Here is a 19,898-nt window from a genome sequence, read left to right as displayed (position 1 = left end):
AATTTTAGAAAATATTTATCTGCTCCTGGTTGCCGGTCAAAGATGACAGGATCCAGGACCAGTAGGACCCAGGGGAAACCGTCAGCAGGAGCAGCAGCAGCAGCCCAGCCCCGCCCCACCCTCCGCCATTTCCCTGTGTTCCTGTCCATGCACTGCTCCTGCACCAGGCGGCTTCCGGCTGCACTGCCGGACTGGGGAGCACAGGGCCAAGCCAGTACTCCGGGGGGGGGGATGTGCACGTGGATGTGTTTTCATAAGGAAGAAGTGCATGTGTGTGTGTGTGTGTGTGTGTGTGTGTTTGTAGAGAGGGAGTGCATGCACATGGGTTTGTAGGGTAAGTCCTACACCCCCGCCACCATACACATGTATTCACCGCCCCCCGCACTGCCATACACACAGCCCCCCAAACCCAAAGCCACTCACACTCCAGCCCCCCTGCCCCACAGGTAGCCCTCCCAACCCCATACCCACACACACTCCACATATCTATACACATGCTCCCTCACCCCACACCCATACCCTCCCCCACACCCACAGTCCTCCACAAGCTCCAACAATATACAAGAGTAAGGTTTCATTTTAAGCTATTACATACAATTAACCCTGTGTACACTACACAAACACATATAAACCAGGACAAAAATGTTTTCTGAAATCAAATTAACAAAAGAATGAGAAATGCAGCAGGAGGTCAGCCTGGCTAGCCAACAATTTCTTCAAGGAGTAATAATTCTAAAACGAACCCTAAAGAAAGTGGAAACCTGGTCATTGTACTAGGGAAGAGTGTAAAAGTACTGCATAAGCATGCAGGGAGAAAATTAGGAAGGCCAAGGCACAGTTAGAGATGGAGCTGACAAGGGACATTAAAGGCAATAAAAAGGGCTTCTACAAGTATGTCCAAAGTAAGAAGACCAGAGAAACCATAGGTTCTTTACAAAATACTGGCAATCTAGTTATGGATGATGTAAAGAAGGACGAAGGATTTAATGCCTTTTTTACTTTGGTTTTAACAAATAGGGGCAGCTACCAGATGATGAATGTAGTTGTCAGCAAAGATAGGGAAGGACGCAAACAGCCAAGAGTAATGGCAGAAGAGGTTAGGGCAGGGTTAGGCACTGGATTATTTTGACATATGCACCTCAGGGCAGACAGCAGGGCAGTGCAGCCTGCCCTGAGGTGCCTGTGCAGTTGCCCTGAGCACGGAGCTGATGCCAGAGCGGTGCAGCCCGGAGCTGTTTGCACTCTGCCCGCTGCTTGCTGCAGCTTCCAGAGCCCAGGCTGGCTCCAAGCAGCTGCACCGGGCTCATCACCTCCATGCTGGGAGCAGGGGAAGAGACTGGGGCTGCACTGCCTCAGGCTGCTCCCCCCCACCTGCTCCAAAGCGCACCTGCATGCGCTGGTGCGGAGCTGATACAGGAGCCCAGCACAGCTGTTTGGAGCCTCCTGGCTGCAGCTGGCCCCGGCTCTGGAGAGCTGCTGCCAGCTAGGATCCTGGGCTGCTCCCAGCAGGCAGCTGGGATGCTGCAAGCCCTGCTGGGAGCAGCCCGGGCTCTGTCGCTAGCAGCAGCTCTCCAGAGCCGGGGCCGGCTGCAGCCAGGAGACTCCAAACAGCTGTGCCGTGGTGTGCCAAGCAAAATGGCCTCGCATGCCACACTCAGCATGTGTGCCAGGGGTTGCTGACCCCTGATTTAGGCATTTAAGTTACAAAAAAGAAAACAAAATAATCTGACTACAGTGGCCACAAAATCCCTTTGATACTTGCAATCAGTCAGTACCTATGTTTTGGACAGCCAAGTTCTCCTAAATGCAGGCTTCTCAGAATACTGCAAGAACCCCTGTTTCAGCAGCTAAGCACCTATCTCCTGCCTGAACTACAATCCAGAAACTCGTTGGGGTGCTTCCTAAATTCTTCCTAACCCACCAGTGGGAACCAATACCCAGCACACTACAGACTCATGCTCCCTCTGTGAAAAACCTCTGCAGGAGCTATACATAGCGGTCTACTGAACTCGAGGAGGTGGCCAGCCAATTTCCCAGGCAGATCATGGTGCCACCTCCCCCCTCTGATTGGCCAATGGGCCCCAATGACCCACTACTCCCCTCAACACTGATTGGAGAGGTCTGGCTGTCATGCAGCCCTGCCCCTCGCTGCTCATTGGTGAAGAGGGGCAGGACCACAGGACAGGCTCAGCTGATCACCAGCAAGGGCGGGGGGGCGCAGCCATGTTGCCTATTCCTCTTCCCCGACAGGCTGCGCTACCAGGTCGCAGCAGCTGTGAGGACTGCCGACTGCCAACTCCTACCGGGAAGCCAGTGGTTTTTTTTCAGTAAGTTTTCCCTCCCCACACGGATTTTGTGGAAATTGCCTGATTTCTCATGTTTGAGTAGGTCTCTAGCTGTATCCTAGGAATCCTGCATCCTAAGTGGTCCAACCAAGCTATTACACAGAAAGTTCATCACACCAATTAGGCACCTCCCTGTTACTCTGGATTCCAAGTGCCTTAGTAGCACTTAAGGACAGTTCTGATTCAAGAGCAAAAACGTGAAAGAGGAACAAGAGTTCAGACCTACCCATTATATTTCCTATTGGCTTAGCTGCAAGCAGTTCCCTGCTCAACATCCAAGCTCTGCAAATCATCCTTTGGAGGCATCTGACTTTCCCCATTTACAATGCAGGGAGCCTAGACCATGTTGCTAAACCCATTTTTTGAATCAACCTCCTGATGCCTAACTTTTAGGCACTGTGATGCCCAAAATGGAAGCAAATAAGGGACCAATCTGGCTTTTGCCTTCAATTAATGCTTAATAAATGAATAATATTACCTCATTATTTCATGGATGTTTAAGTCAATGTTCCAGTTCTTCTCAATTCCAGGCACGTGACCCATCCCAACCACACCAACTACAACCGATGGGATACATTTTCTGGGTTCGGCTAAGAAAGAAATTGGGGGAAAAATAATATATCAATCTGCTTTGCAGTGAAAAAAGCAGTGGAAATCTGCAAGCAATTAAAAAAAAAACCAAATTACCAATGTTTCAAATTAAACAATTTCAAAGAGGCACACAGCTTGTCTATAGGTATAGGTCACCCCTAAGCTATTTACATTGTCTAAATGGGCCCCAGTGCAGGTGGGCCCCAACAGCAGCTGGTGGGCAGGGCTTGGCCTTGACTGGGAAAAAGTGGTATGATATAATGACTTAAGTCTGGCTATTCCAGCTATGCAGAATGCAGCCCTCAAGGATTTGGGCTGTCACAAGCACATACGATTTGCTGCACTGTCTGCCTTCCCTTCCTATTGGCTACCAGTAGAATTCTAAATTGTTGATGATGATCTTTGAAGTCTTCAATGCTCTAAAACTTGGGCCCTGCTTTCACTACATCATACTCTAGCAGTCATGACTGAATAGAAAATACTTGGCATGGGAAGCCAAATTTGAAAATGTCACATGTACCTCTCAACTACCCACCTCTGAGGTCTGCTCCCTTGGAATCAGGGCTTGAGTTTAGTAACCACATAAGTATGAAGCCAAATGCATTTGGGTCCTAATCCAGCTATGTGGATTGCTGCAAATATATGGAGTTCCACTGATTTCAGCACGGACCCCTCAGAGAAGAAAGTTCAGTGTGCATACATCTCTGCATTAACTAGACTTGCTCTGTTTTTAAGCACCCGATGGGCTTCTTTATTTTTGTTCTGAGAATCCCAGTTCCAGTCTCCGTTCTGGCCTGGTAACTGCTGGCACCAAGAGCTTTCATGTTCACAGCTGCACTGTTGCTTACATATAAGCAAAAAAGGAAGCTTGACCCATCTTCAAAATTTGCTCCTGCTACTTAGTCTCCTCAAAGCCACAGGAACAAGATTTGAGATGCTATTAGAGAATCTGGCATTCAAAATATGGCATAAACTATTTAAACCACCAAAACTCATATGCTGCAGCAATCCTTTAGAAACGTAACTGGCACCACTGCAATTCTGATTCTCTCCCCCAGTTACATTGGGAGAAATCAAAGCTCTTTCCATAGAAAAGAAAATAAGACTTCAAGCTTGATACACACTAGTGCTCTTGACATGACAAACTGATTGCCAAATGAGAGATCTGTAACATTATCATGCTGAATTAGGACATAACTGAATGAATCAGGTAAGAGGCAGCTCAGCTTCTGGTTGCTCGTGGTACACAAAGGGAGAATCTGCGTGTCTTGAGATTTTCAGCTACAAATCAATAAATGAAAAATCTGAGGTACAATTTCCTCCAAAACTGTTCCTCTGAATTTCAATTTGCTTCCAAACAGCTTTTATCTTTGCCCACCTCCTTCATCAGTTTCTGTTTTTCCTTTTCCCTTCTGTTTGTATCCCGCAAACCACATTCTTTTCAGTGAATGAATATAATCCACTCTCCCTCTTTTTTTTGCCACATCTCCACACCAGACTCAACCACCTATGAGGCAAATGCTGTCCTGCTGTTCTTGTACAGGATATTTCCAGGATAACAAACTGGATGCAACCGTGAGCAGTTCCATTCTGTTCCTTCTGAGTCGTTTGCAAAATCCTCTTTTCTCCACTACTGTGCTCTGGCATTTGTTAGAGAATTTTAAAAGAGATTTGTAAAATATTCCATTAAGAGCACTATGCCATGACAACTACTGCTTCTGTCATGACCTGGCCAAGCCTTTGTGTACTCTGAGACAGAGGGCATAAAATAACCAAAGGCCCCTCCCTTCAAGAAGGGAAGACCTAGTCTAAAAAAAAAAATGACTCTCTGGAACTGTGAAGCAATAAAAACAGGAACAAGGAAAGCAGGGGTCAAAGGTTTAAAAAAGGGCACAAGATGACAATACCGAGCCAAGATCTTTTTTGACTATTTGAACTCCCCCATGAAGGAGTCCAAGAGGTCAGTGGCTGCTGCTGCAGCGATGCAAAGTCTTTGGGGGAGAGACGTAGGCTCCAGAGCTGCAGAAAAGATGCCCTTTGAGGTTCCTCCTCCTGGATTGGTGCCAGGAGGAGGCTGATGAGGAAGTCTGCTGTCTTTATGGAGAAGGCCTGCATAAAGAAGACAAGGTGGGGGAAAGTGGAGCCAGAACTTCACAATGAGATTCTGGGAGAGTCAAAAAAGGGGCTGTAACTTGGCACATGAGGTAGACATTCACCAGGCTTTCCCAACTGTTGGTACTGGAAGTCTCCATGAACCGCATCAGTTATGTATCCATATGCACAGCTTTACATAAAAGCCACCAACTAATAATCCCACTGCACTGGGAAACTGGATCAAAAAGAAGTTGGCCACTGCTCATGACCCAATCATGCCTGACAGCCAAATTGAAAGAACTTCCAAAGTTTTACTCTACTGCTGCTCTAGTCGGCAGCACTGGGGAAACACCATGCGAAGGAGAAACAGCAGCATAAGCACACTCTTCCCTCTATGAAATTTCTGACAGTGTATGCAATACTATGCTGAAATTATTACATGTAATATCTTCCTGAGCTATCAGGCATGAGATAATCATAGCAAGCTATGGATTAGGTCATGCACTCTGAGCGACTGCAGATCACAAATGATCAATTGTTTCACTGTCCAGAGGAACACAGGCAGACAAGGTTCTTTGGGTAAATCGGATATGTATTATTAGACTGACTCAAATAGTCGGAAAAATATTTCTTAGCAAGCTTTCAGGGACAAACACCCTTGTCTGCCTATGTCCTTAGACCAACACGGCTACAACCTACACCCCAGAGAAACACAAGGAGTCAGCATGCCCATACTTCCTCAAATTTATATAAAAAGACTTGAATCCCATCCTGTACTATAACATTCAATGCCTATAGTTTTCAGGTGTTTTCAGGCCAATTAGTATTTTCCAGTTTAAAAAAAAACATTAGAAAAAGAAGGAGTTAATTATTCAAAGAACATTCATCCCTCTAAGGCAGATGGGGCAAAGTCTGGTCTGTGGTCTGGATTGGGCCCATGGTGGACTCCATTTCCCAGCAGCCCATTCACTTGCTGCAGCCAGTTTCCATGGAGACCACAGCAGAGACAATATGGGGTCAGGCTTTCCATGGAGACCATCCCCCAGCGCTTGCTGCAGCAAGGCAAGCAGGGGCTGCTGGGAAATGAAGTCTGACAGCAGGCCAGATCCACCATTTTGCCCACCCCTGCTCTAAAGAGATAATGTTGCTGCTTCTTATGGAATGCTAACAGTATTCTCTCTTCTTTTTATGCAATGTAATACATGAAGTTATCTTATAAATTACATGTGGACCCTGCCTACACTGCATAGCATCAAAACTTTCCAGATTTGCTAAGAGGAAGTACAATCTTAGAGCCCCACATAAAGAGTATGTCCTACCTTCTGAAGCACGAGGTAGTTCTATTTGCTTAGCTGCTTGTTTCAGCATGTAGGTCAAATAAATATCTCGTTCAGAGACGATTGTTCGATGGAGATCAGGAAACTCTCCAATCATTTCAGCCATCATCTGCTCCAATAAATCCTTCTGTTTACATTTCTCCACATCATCTTTACTGAAAGAAAAATATTCTCAGTAATTGTATTATGCTCTTGGAAGTCCAATATTGACATGTAAAAACAAAAATTCTAAAGCATCATACTAAATCCATACAACTCATGTCTATAAAAGAAACCCTAAGCTCATATTCTAAGCAATAACCCTAAACTTAGTGAAATGGACAGAAGAGGGGGTCATTTATCTCACAGCATTTTGGCAGAAGTTATTCATTACCACATGATGTGTAAACTAGCAGCATTACTGAGAAAATGTAGCAAAATCCTGCTCTCCTTGCAAAGTCAAGAATTTTTACTGATTGGCCCTCAGAAGAGCAGTGTCAAGCATTCCTCAATCAGCGAGATGAGTCATCATTTTGTGAAGTATGTATGCTAAGGGAGAGGAATAAAAAAGGCACTTCCTAAGAGACCACATGAACATAGACAAAGATAATTTGTGATCAAATTGTGATCAAAGTCCCAAGTGGTCAATCCCCTGAACAGGAGTACAAGCAATTGAGTTGGAGGTAAGGAATAAGAAGCTGCAGGGCACTCAAAACATTTGCCATATATAACCATAATGTCTCTGTGTATGTTTAGCCTTACATTTGTTTCCATGGTTGTGGTGTAGATCAGAGGTTCCCAACCACCAAACCACGGCTTGAGTTGGCTGCAGGGTTGTGGCATGAGCCCCCCGTGCAGATCCCCTATCTGCCTGGGTGAGCAGCTTCTGGGTCAGTGGCAGTCATGTCCTGGCGGCAGGGCAGCCCCGGGAGGGAGGCAGGCAGCTCCATGCACCCCGTCCTGCTCCTGTGCCGGTCCGCAGAAAAGAAAGGTTGGGAACCACTGGTGTAGATATATTTACCAGGAACCAGTGAGTGGGTGCTTTGGTACCCCAGGTATTAAGAACTGATGTTAAAATGTGCTTTATTTGCTTAGTGTCTGAACTGCTGGGTCATAAATACACAGGGTTTGGGGCACTGCAAATGGAGATAAGGAGAAGTAGAAGCAGAAATGTTATGTGGATTTTCTATGTAGTGCCTCAGAAACAAAGTCAATGTCAATTAATTTAAACTACATATAGACACTTACAAAATTACTTCACATAACCAGCAAGATGTAATTCTACCAAAACTGAAAAACCATGTGATTTTAACTGTAACTGTCTTTCCTTACTTCCTCTAGTCCTATCACTGTTTCTTGTCATATCCATATTTAGATTTTAAACTCACCTATGTAAAGACCTAAACGCAAATGTGCCTTATCTTAATATTTCAACTGAGCAATCAACGTCTTCTTGGGGCTAGTAGGAAGGAACTGCATGGACAAGTAATATGGCTTCTTAAAATAAGTAGCCACTCAATTGGAAAATATGTGCATACAAGCTAGCATGGAAGATGGATGATTTAGTTGCTTCCAATAAAACTTGGGTCTTTACCTGACTCTGAACAATGAAAATAGGAAGCTTTATATTACTGTACCCCCTACTGGAAAGTTAACAAAGGTCCTTGTAACAGCGGGCCTGCTAGGGGGCGCTTTCCCTGTGGCCTGCCCACCTGTTCCTGGGCTAACCACCCGCATTCTTGCCTGCCAAGCCTTGATGTTAATTAGTTAATAGATGTTAATCAAGCGTTGAGTTTATTTATGTCCCTTTTCTCTCTCCGAGGGTCCACACCCTGGGCCCTCCAAAACAAGGGGTAACCTACCCGGTTGTGGGGGCTAGAGGTTAAGGTACCCTGACCTGCCTTTCACTGGGTTAGTAACTGGCCTGGTATTTCCTGGGGGCTCCCATGCCACTGAGACCCCCACCAGGCCACCCACTCCCAGCAGGGTGCAGTTTTAGGTCATGCCCAGGACCAGGAGCCTCCTTGCCATCCCCTACAGCTCCTCCTCTACCTCCAGATGATACCAGCAGCCCTCCAACCAGGAGACGTTGTTGCCTGGCCTCTTACAGCTGTTTATATGGGCAGCCCCAGATCCAAAATGGCTGCCCTAATCAGGCACCTGGCGGCTGCCGGCCCCAAGCCCTTAAAGTGGCAGGCACAACCAGAGCCCTGCCACAGTCCTGTACCCATACAATATTAACTAATCAGACAATCAGCAGTGTTTAAAGTTTATGGGCTATGTTCTGCTCTGTGCCAAGATCTAATCAACACAGACAGCTGCTTATTTCGTCTCAGCACTCAAGCTGCTCTAGTCCAGAAGTGAATTAGGACAGCAAGCTGCATTCCCTTAAAGACCACAACAAACTGTGTAGCACAGTGAAGCTCTGCTTTCTCCCTATCACAATCCCTCCATCCACCAAAGTGAGGAGGAGGTTGGCATAGAAACTGCCTCCCTCAAATATATGGCTGAGAATTCTCCCCCAGGCTGCTAGTGATACCTAAATTCTGGATATATTATGGTATTCTTGGTGACACAAAGGGGTTGGAACAAGGCCAGAAAAGTTGGCAATAAATGTGTTAATTTTTTCAAATGAACATCTGTAGGATAACAAGTACATTTTATGGTGAAAATTGTTTCATTCAAGGTACCCTCAAAGTTTGTGGAACAACCTGAGTGAGGTAAGCAGCATTATGCTGACAACAGCAGGTCACGTTCAGTCAGTGGCACCACACTTACGTCACTGCACCTGGTACAAGAGTAAGGGGTTATGGAAATGCTTCCCTTTTGTGGATTTCAGGCCTGATCACTTAAGGCAGTTGCTAAAGACTTCAGCTTCCACTGAAGTCAAGTTGACAGTGCTGATCTACCCATCACGAATAACGGTAACAGACTTATTCATACCTGATAGGGTCAGATAAGAAGCAGAGGCCCCAAGCAAGCTTGACTTTTTGCCAGAAAGAAAGTGCAGCAATGGCTCTCTTAAATGTAACAGGGATGGGTCTGTCCCCCAGATGGAACTTGCAGAAGGGGACTCTGCTAGCCTGAAAGGGAAGGCACATATTACTTGTAGTCAACAACCAACTAGCATTACATGTTGCAGCAACAGCAGATCATTAGGATAAAGTTAATATTTATGTCAACATTATGCAAATAAGTTAGTATTTACAGTAACCCATGTACTCTAGGGAATATTAAGAAAACAAGAATAAGTGCCATCATCATACTTGATCATAATAATTTTATATTTTATAGTAAATAATATTTTTGTTTTCAATGTAACATCTCAGAAAGGAATCAATAAAATACAATGGATATTACAGTAAAAACACAGAACTGTTTACGTCAAAGGTGAAATGACCCTCTTCTTAACCTTATTAAGTGAGTCACAAGCCATCTAGCTAGGTAGAAAGAATGCCTTTTTTGCATTTATCATTTGTAAATGGCTGGGACCGAGGTGCACATTCGTATCTAGATTTCATAGACATTAGGGCTGGAAGGGACCTTGGGAGATCATCGAGTCCAGCCCCCTGCCCAAAGGGCAGGAAGTCAGCTGGGGTCATAGGATCCCAGCAAGATAAGCATCCAATTTACTCTTGAAGCTGTTCAATGTAGGTGCTTGAACCACCTCCGCTGGCAGACTGTTCCAGACCTTGGGGGCTCAGACAGGAAAGAAATTCTTCCTTATGTCCAGCCGGAAACGGTCTTGCAGGAGTTTGTGACCGTTCGACCTCGTCATCCTTTGGGGCGCTCTGGTGAACAGACGTTCCCCCAGATCCTGGTGGTCACCCCTGATAAACTTATAGGTGGCCATCAGATCACCCCTGAGCCTGCGCTTTTCCAGGCTAAAGAGTCCCATGGCTCTCAGCCTGTCATCGTAAGATCTGTTTTCCTGACCTCTGATCATGCACATGGCTCTCCTCTGGACTCTCTCAAGCTTCTCCACATCCTTTTTGAATTGTGGAGCCCAAAACTGGACGCCGTACTCCAGCTGCGGCCTCACCAAGGCCGAGTACAAGGGGAGAATGACGTCCCGGGATTTGCTTGAGAAGCATCTATGGATGCACGCCAGCATTTTGGTCACTTTACTAGCCGCAGCATCGCATTGCAGGCTCATGTTCATCTTGTGGTCAATGATGACCCCCAAGTCTCTTTCTTCTGTAGTGCTAACCAACGTAGCACTGCTGAGCCTATAAGGGTGCTGCAGGTTTTTCCTCCCAAGGTGGAAAACCTTGCATTTTTCGGTGTTAAACACCATGAGGTTCTCGTCTGCCCATTTGCTGAGCTTGTCCAGGTCAGCCTGGATCACCCGCCTCTCTTCTGGCGTGGATGCTTTGCCCCAAAGTTTGGTGTCATCGGTGAACTTGGCCAGTCCACTCCTGACTCCAATGTCCACATCATTAATGAAGATGTTGAACAGTATGGGTCCCAGGACAGAGCCTTGAGGGACCCCACTGGTTACAGGGCACCATGATGAGTGACTGCCATCAATCACAACCTTCTGGGTCCGACCACGAAGCCAATTTCCCAGCCAGCGGATCGTGGCGGAGCCAAGGCCACAACTGGCCAGTTTGGCCAAGAGGTGATCATGGGATACCAGATCAAAAGCTTTTTTGAAGTCAAGATATATGACATCAATCTCTTCTCCCTTGTCCAGGTGATAGGTCACCTGGTCATAGAAGGAAATGAGATTGGTCAAACAAGACCTACCCGCAACAAACCCATGCTGGCTGTCCCTTAGAATGTTAGCCTGGGCCAGTCCATCAAGGATGGCCTCCTTAATAAACTTTTCTAAGATCTTCCCCAGGATAGAAGTCAGGCTAATGGGCCTGTAGTTAGCTGGATCCACTCTCCTCCCTTTCTTGAAGATTGGCACCACATTGGCCTTCTTCCAGTCTTCAGGCACTACACCAGAGCCCCAGGAGTTTTCAAAGATCCGTGCCAGGGGCTGGGCTATGACGCTCGCCAACTGCTTGAGTACCCTGGGGTGCAGATTGTCAGGGCCAGCTGACTTGAAGGTATGCAGCTTCTCAAGGTGTTCCTTCACGAGGTCAGCATTGATGGAGGGTAGGGGATTCCCCTCACCCAGATTTCCCTGTCCCATAGCAGGCATGGACATCCCGTGTGACTGATGAAAGACTGACGCAAAGTACCTATTTAATAGGTTGGCTTTTTCCTGGGCGTCAGTTGTCAGTTGCCCCATGTGGTTTAGCAGGGGTCCAACATTGCCCTTGCTTTTCCTCTGGCTCCCCACATACCTGAAAAAGAACTTTTTGTTGTCCTTGATGCCTGAAGCTAGTTGGAGTTCAGTTGCAGCCTTGGCTTTCCTGGTTTGGTCCCTGCAGGACCGGACCAGCACGGAGTAATCCTCCTTGGAGGTGAATCCTGTCCTCCATCCTCTGTAGGCTTTCCTTTTTAGCCACAGTAGGTCTGCTAGGTCTCTGGAGAGCCAGGGGGGCTGCTGTGCCTTCTTGCTGCCTTTCCTCCGTGTTGGAATAGATTTAGCTTGTGCACTGAGGATCGCTTCCTTGAGAAGCAACCACTCTTCTTGAACTCCCAACTCCCTGGGGTCATGGTCCCCGAGGGCCTGACCGACTAGCCTCTTGAGCTTGTCAAAGTCAGCTTTTCTGAAGTCAAGGACTTCTGTGTTGCTGACTGACTTGCCAGCTTTACGGCGGATGGTGAAGGTGATCAGCTCGTGGTCGCTGTCACCCAACTTCCCATCAATCACTAGGTCGCTGATTAGGTCATCCCCTGTAGCCAGTACCAGGTCAAGCAGCGCTTTGCCTCTCGTTGGCCCATAGACTTCTTGGGTCAGGTAGAGGTCATCCACGCACGAGAGAAAGCTTTGCGCTGGCTCAGATTTAGCTGAGTGATCTTCCCACGAGATGTCCGGGTAATTGAAGTCACCCATGACAACCAAGGACCTGGAGCAAGCGGCCTCAGTCAGTTCCCGGGCGAACTCCTGGTCAAGCTCGGGACTTTGAGTGGGAGGTCTGTAGTAGACTCCCACCGTTGTGTCCCCTGTGCCGAATTCCCCACGAATTTTTACCCAGAGGGTCTCTAGCTGTCCATGCCTGTCGCCAACATCAGCTTGCAGGGACATGTAGCTTTCCTTGACATAGAGAGCTACACCCCTGCCCCTTTTGTCAACACGATCCCTCCTGTATAGGGTATAGCCCTCTATACCCGTGGTCCAGTCATGGGTGGAGTCCCACCAGGTCTCCGTTATCCCAATGACATCATATTTCTTTGCAGTGAGCAGGAGAACGAGCTCATCCTGCTTGTTGCCCAGGCTCCTGGCATTAGTGTACAGGCAGGCAAGTGTGCCCTTGGGGGCTCTTGCCTTGCCCACAGATTGTGCCAGGGCTGGGGCAGGGGTGAGCTCCCTTAAGTGTCCCCTTAAGTGCCTTGGTCCGCTGGCTTTGCAAGGGCCGTTCAGCGAGCCAACAGGGGCAGTAGTCCCCCCATCGAAACTAAAAAACAAATTTTAAGCAAGATTTATCCACATCATGAACCTAGCCCATATCTTGAGATGAGCCACAGGACCCCAGCAGGCATTAAAATAATGAAACAACTAGTATATCAGGAATTTTATGGCCCATTCCAAATATCGCACACTCCCTTCTCTTCCTCCAACTGAAGACTCTCAGAAAAAGAGACAAAGTACCAGCATTTTAAAATTTACATCAAGAATACACGTGCTTTGGGTTATATCTGGACAATGTCATTCTGAACAATGTTGGTCAGCTGCTACACAGCCTTCTTGTTGCTTTTTTCCCCCCCATTCCAAGAAAATGGATATTTGTGATTCATGTCATACTCATCTTCAAGCACATTTCTTAAAGCATACCATAGGCATAAACATGTTCAGTGTAACCAAGTACTTCATTATGGATTATTACTGAAACAAAGTCCTATGCTAAATTGTTCCGAGGAAGTCAAAATTATGAGTATAGAAAGCTCCATGTCAAATTCCAAATGATGCTGAGAAGAGAGGCTCATCCTCAGCTTCCAAATGCATTCAATTTATTACTCAGTCTGACCTCTCCATCTTGAGTTCCAAGATAGGCTTCTTCCATGAGTTACAGTAAAGAACTAAAAAACAGTTTACTTTGCATTGCTAAGTAGCTACAGAACCAAGAAATATGTCCAACTTGTTCATGTTACCATCATACCTAACACAGAAGTTTGTTGTGCTCCTCCCATTATGACTTCCACATAGATAAAAAGAAATCAAACCCTTGCAGTTATGTTAGAAACAGGACATCTTGACTCCTCAGTTCTGGTGGGGGGATCCTCTGGACCCTGAACTAAGGTTTCTCCAAACTTCTAGTCACAAACTTCTTTGACTCCATCTGCAGTTCCTAGTAAGTTCTGTTCATTTAGAGAGGGGTTGTCAAGCCTGGTGACTCATGGGCTATGTCTGGCCCACATAGCTATTCCATTTAGCCTGCCGAGCCACTGAAGTTAGGAGTGTGGCCTGCTGTACAATTCAGAGCACCTGAGCGAGCCCTGCTATACATGGCCGGAGTGGCAGAGAGCTTGCAGCTTCTTTCTCTGCCCCTGCCATTTGGCTTTGGTGCAGCTGGTCTGCACCTACTAGGCCTGCCACTGGCCCTATGGATCTGGCCCGGGGTGAATGCTGTGGTCTAGATCTGTCCCAGAGCTTGAAGTGAATTTGATACCCCTGATTTATAGCATCATTCATCCCTACTCAAAAACCTCGCCTATTGTTTTGTATATGCTTTTCATCATGGAGCTGGTGCTTTCAGCTACTAACAAGAAAGGACAAAATAAATGGTGAAAAAGAGAACATACTGGTGGCTGCCAGGAACACAAGGCCAGCAGGATCCAGTTCTTATTTTACAGGAGCCAGTTTGAGCCTGAAGGTCTCCAACCTCACGTTACTATCAACTCCTTCCCCATGTCCTTCAGATGTCTGCATAACAAGCTGTACTTGCTCCTCTCCCATAACTATGACTAGGCTTGGCAGGATTCAGTTTTTATTGGTACATGTTGATAAATACTGATTTTACCTCACACCCACAGACCAGTAAAAAATATTTCAAATATAATAATCATAATTTATAGAAAGAGGGCGTAAGAAAAATGATGGCTGATGGAGTATGTGCTGACAGGGGAAACAGTCCTACTGAACGTGGCTGACTGCAGTGTGCACTGCAACTCCCAAAAACCCCTGGAGACTAGGAAGAAAGGAAGAGGAAGTGACAAAGGGGACAAGGGAGCTACAGGTGAGTGGAGACGACTCAGGGCAGCTCTACCACTCAGTTGGCGGCAGTCCTACAATAGTCACATTTTACAGTTTTATGGATATTTACTTTTTATATTTTGACCTGTGAATTTATAAAGCTTTTAACATTATACTATCATTAATAAGTTGTCTGTCCTCTACACTCCTAATTTCACAGTCCTGAAAATTGGAATTGATAAAAATTGAAATAAATGTTTTTAAAAAAACCAACACATTGATATTATCTGTCAAAATTATTAAAAAATAAAAAATAAAAATTGAATTCTGGCACACCTACACATGCTCACCTTCTTTCCATCACAAACACAGTACTTGTTAGTTCTACTGAACTACTCCTCTATTAAACAGGGCAACTCTTTAACAGCTACATTATCCCACAGTTATTACATATAATATTGATATTGATATCACATATAATGGTATCTGGATTGGCAATATTTTGCATGATATTTTAATGTAAATATGATATAATATTGGGAGACAAGAGCCAAACAACAACATTTCCATAATAATAATAATAATAAAAATAAAAATAATAATACCAGGAGAGATTGCAGAGGTAGGAGGAAGAAGAGAATTCAAGGCCCTTATGAAGCCATCCTCCATCAGTCAGGAGCAGGGAGGGGCACAAAAAACAAATGTTTCTCTTACTTTACACTTTGCCTTTCACTTACAAGAAAATGATTCTTTCCTCATAACAAGTAAGACAGGTATTTGAAATAAAGCTGCTTATTTGGCTAGAATGTTCTATTTCATCTGACTGGCATACAAGCAGCTGATCGTTTTTACTTTAGATGGAAGCACTTCCAGCCCTTACCTCTTTGAATGCCTCCCGAAATTCTCCTCCTGGGGCCATTCCCAGCTGTTCCGTGATGTGAGCAGAGACTTTTAGAAGAAGCATTTGCATCAATCCAGACATAAATCCATTCTAGCGGAAAAGAGAGAAAACTATTAAAAAGAGAGAACCATCAACCTGTGCATTTTACAGAGATACTGTGCTGTTAATAGCCAGAGAGAACCATCAATTATTCTGATAAAGAAGAAACACTGATGCTGCCCTTTGGAACTGATTTACTGATGAATATAGTTTCTATTATTTCAGCTCCCATCATTTATATGTAAGCTCATCACTGAAATGTTCTTTAGTTGCATACTGAATTGTTGCCTTACATGAAAAATACATTCAAAAATAACAATCCTGGTTTCGCCCTATGTTTATTCCACCTGCCCAAAGTGACAGAGGAAAAAAACCTCTAGGGTCTGAATAAATTAATACCAAGAGTAGCTCATGCTATTCATGCAGTGGATTGTACTCCTCCAAACACAACAACACAAAACATGAGATTTTCATACTGTCTCTAAATTTGTCATTTTAGGGACTCCAAAGGGGATAAACCTAGAAGACTCAGCATGAAACACTTCGAGCCATGGAAGAGTAGTCCTAGGCGCTCGCTGACAATTGTGTCAGGTGGTTTCTCTCTTTCATACAAGACCATAAGGAAAATCCTACACAGCCCTAGGCATGATTCACCCGTTTGGATGTAGCTGTGCCCAAGGGGGGAACCACGCCGTGGGGACAGGTCTGGCAACTGTACTAGTTCCCATTAAAGTTTTCTTCTCTTAAACACCAGCAGGGATTCAAAACTCTCACAGGAAAATACTTCCTAGGAGAGGCACTAGGATCAGAGGTTTCCAACCACTGGGCTATGGCCCAATACTGGGCTGCAAAGGGTTGGCTGCTGGGTTGTGGCATGAGCCCCCTGCTCAGACCCCCGTCCGTCTGCCCGGACAAGCGGCTTCCGCCGCCAGCAAGCATGTACGAGGTTAAAGCTGCGGGGCTTGGCAGCCCTGGAAGGGAGCAGCTGGCTCCGTGCGCCCATCCTGCTCTCATGCTGGTCTGCAGGAAAAAAAAAGGTTGGAAACCACTGCACTAAATCACACTGCCCTGCTCTCACTTCCCCTCCATCCAGCCTCAGTTATTCCATAGCTGCAGCCAGCTTGTTTCAAGAACACCTCTCCCCCTGGCTGAATCAATGCCAAAGACCTGCAGTTTTACTGGCAAGCCAATCTGCCACTCTCTGCTTGGACCCTAAAAACCCAAGGGCACTTTTATTCCATTCCCCCTCTCTCAAAGGGAAGCCATATCCTGGAATCCCTGTCAAAAAAATCTCTTCCCACCCTTCCCTTAAGAAATAGAGGGGAAAAAATTAGTAGTACTCTCTCCTCAGTCTGGATCTGGCTGCCATGATATTTTGGTTTGGCTACCAATAAATGGGAGAGTTCAATGACAAACATTACCTGTTCTTAATGGTAAGCAAGCCATGTGTAAGGGGGATAATCTCAAAGGCACAGAACACCCATTCGTCATTCCAATGGAAGCATGGTCCTGATAGTCACCTCTCCTACACTTTACTGAGCAACTGGCTAGTCCACTCCTCCAGAGTGACAGTGTGAAACTTCGCCAATGTGGCCTGGAGGATTTTCAAGCACTTTTGTCTAGTTTTAGTACTCAAAAGCTCAGTTTGGCTGTTTGTATTGGAAACTCAAAGCAACACAATCTCAACTTTCAAGCACTACTCTGATTTGGAAGCCACCTTCCCCTCTAAACAAGAAATAATCCCCTCATTTCCTCTTCCATCCCATGTCTGAGACAATTCAAAGCCAAGTGTTGGCCCCCCCAGATCAAGGAGTCAGCCACAGAAAGGTGGGACATGTACTGAGGTCAGGATTGGACACCTAACAGAAATGAGTGACATACACAAGGAATAGGATGCCATTAGTCCAGCCTGGTGCCTGGGACAGAGAGGAGGCAGAGCTCCCACTGAAGATGAGGAGAGAAAGTCGGCGAAAATGAGAATTCTCTGAATGTATGGCCAGAAACCCAGAGAACACAGGACAAATATTTCCACAAACTCAGGAAAGGTCCTTACAAAAACAGAATTGTTCTTGAAACTAAAGCAACTGCTAAGATCATGTGCTACTGTTACCTCCCTTAGGACTGATCTGCACTTGTATTCTGGTTTTACAGTGATGGGTAAAAACTGTATCCTGCTGTGTAGCAAACGCATAAGACTCTTGCCATTCATATTCTGAACCTACCCCAAACCCAATACCTGCCTTTTTTACTTGGCAGCAAGATGATAATAGCTGACAGTCTGCAGCAAGTAGCAGGGAAGAGAAACAGCAGTCCAGACAGATTTTAGGTCTAAAAAAATATATGTGGGAACAATCATGGGAGCAAAATACTACTGAGGTTACTGGGATACAGCCTAAGACCAGAAACTAATGTTTGACTGTAGTGTTTACCAACAAGACTAGAAGCCAATACAGGCAGTCATCGACTTACAATGTTTCGAGTTACAACATTTCGCACTTACAATGTTTATAAATCGACACCCTGTTTGAACTCTGTGACATCAGTTTTGACTTACAATGCTTGATCCAACGCGACGCTGCACCAGCAAACAAGTTTGCTGCATCGCTCACCTCCCTGGAGAACATCTGTCTAAACTTCTTTGGACGTTTTTTTTAAGAAAGCAGACAAGACTCCAGAAAAACCTGCAGCTAGGACTCCTGAGAAGACTCCAGCCAAGAACCCTTCAAAAAGTCCAGCAGTCACCTCAAAAAGTCCTTCCAAATCAATATGATTGCCATTTACAATATAAACACATTAATGTAGCTATATTACTCAATTGATTGAGTACAAAATTCTGGGGTATTTGTGGTGAAAACAGGGTATTGAGCCTTAGCTCAGGAACCAATCCCCCGTTTATAACACTGTTACTTATGAGAAAACTGGTTCTGAGTTACGTTTCGACTTAAGTTTTCAGGAACCAATTGTGTCGTAAGTCTGAGGACTGCCTGTACCATGTGTCTAGAGCCAGGAAGAGGTTAGATGCCATGAATGGTCTCTTATTACACTTGGTGTTCTACATAAGATAACAGGTTAGGGACTTTCAAATGACTGATTATTGACCCCACTGCCACAGTCCATGAACTTCACAGTACCAAGAGCTGGAGTTAGTTACTGCCCCAATTCTAGGGCTACCAAACAGCAACTTGGTTCCCTGAAAGCTTACCGTCAGCTGTTTCCAAACTCAAACTGTTTCTCTACTTTGCTTTACCCATAGTATCTATGCTGGAGAAAGATGAATAAGTTGGTTACACAAGAATTGTTATGCCAACCCAGCATCACAGAGTTTAAGAGTTTAACAATTCAAGAGTTTAAGACTCTTCTACACTTCCAGAACAGGGCAGATCAACTTTAAAAGGGCCAAGGTGGTGAACCCTGGTACGTTGTTTGTTTTTTCTTAATATTAAAAAATCCAAACTTATATTTTAATATTTATTTTGCACAATGCATCTATGGCATTATACATTGTAGGAGTCTTGGTTATGCTACACTGTAAATTATGCTAAGTTACAGTTAAACTAAGACACCGCAAAGGACTGGGAATAGCAGGCTTCAATGACTGATGGATGACTTGATACCAGGCTTAGTAAGCAAAAATGCCAATTCAAAATAAGAAACAGTAGTTGAACAAGCTGAGAAGTAAAAAGTTTGAATTTGCTAAAGTAGAGATAACAAGAGGCAAACTGTCCTCAGCAGACTGAAGATACTCAAATTTAGTAAGGGAGTGAACTAGAAAACCCCAAACTCAGCAGAGTGAGTTCTAGATGCCCAAAGTTGGCTGCCCAAACTGCAGTCAGCAAGGAATGAGCTGCAGGTATCTGGACTTGGCCAAAAAACAAGAGGGACCTCTTAACAGAGAGAGAAATAAGAATTTGCACACAGTGGCCACATCCAGACAAGCATGGCAGCGTGGTATTTGGTACCACAGACGCATCTGTAGCGCCACATACCGCATATTTAGTTGTTTTGCATGCTGCAAAGGATGTGCAAGAAAAAGCAGAGCAGTGCACGTGGGGGCAGCATGCACCACTCCAAACCAGAGCCTGGCCAGCCAGAGGCACACTGCAAACTGCTGGCCAGGATCGCCACAGCTGAATCCCTGAGAGGCCTCCAGGTAAGGCTGCTGGGGCCAGCCCAGTGCTGGCCCCAGCCTCCCCTACCCCACCTGGGGTAACCTGCCATAAGCCAGAGCATGCCCAGGCGTTTCCTGGGGACAACTAGCAGTGGCACAACACGCACTGTTGCCAGCTGGCCCTGGGGAACCAAATGTCCACGCTCGTCTGACGCAGCCAGTGGAGACATCTAAACTAGAACCAAATGTCTAT

General features: G+C 45.6%; 1 protein-coding gene across 4 annotated transcripts in view; it reads right to left on the bottom strand.

Annotated features, from left to right (window-relative positions):
- The window catches only part of TRABD (TraB domain containing), a 58,194-nt gene that overhangs the window by 9,959 nt on the left and 28,337 nt on the right, over positions 1 to 19,898 (bottom strand). For all 4 annotated transcript variants that reach the window (XM_090042150.1, XM_090042152.1, XM_090042151.1 and 1 more), the window contains exons 6-9: positions 15,478 to 15,588; positions 9,290 to 9,429; positions 6,350 to 6,522; positions 2,824 to 2,935 (exon numbers count right to left, since the gene is read on the bottom strand). In XM_090042150.1, coding sequence (XP_089898276.1) covers positions 2,824 to 2,935; positions 6,350 to 6,522; positions 9,290 to 9,429; positions 15,478 to 15,588 — 536 coding nt within the window. The remainder of the gene's footprint in view (positions 1 to 2,823; positions 2,936 to 6,349; positions 6,523 to 9,289; positions 9,430 to 15,477; positions 15,589 to 19,898) is intronic.

Source organism: Crocodylus siamensis, chromosome 4 (genome assembly GCF_052110815.1).
Source record: "Crocodylus siamensis isolate JL-2025a chromosome 4, ASM5211081v1, whole genome shotgun sequence".
NCBI classification, from domain to species: domain Eukaryota; kingdom Metazoa; phylum Chordata; order Crocodylia; family Crocodylidae; genus Crocodylus; species Crocodylus siamensis.
This window is presented reverse-complemented; position numbering and strand designations above follow the sequence as displayed.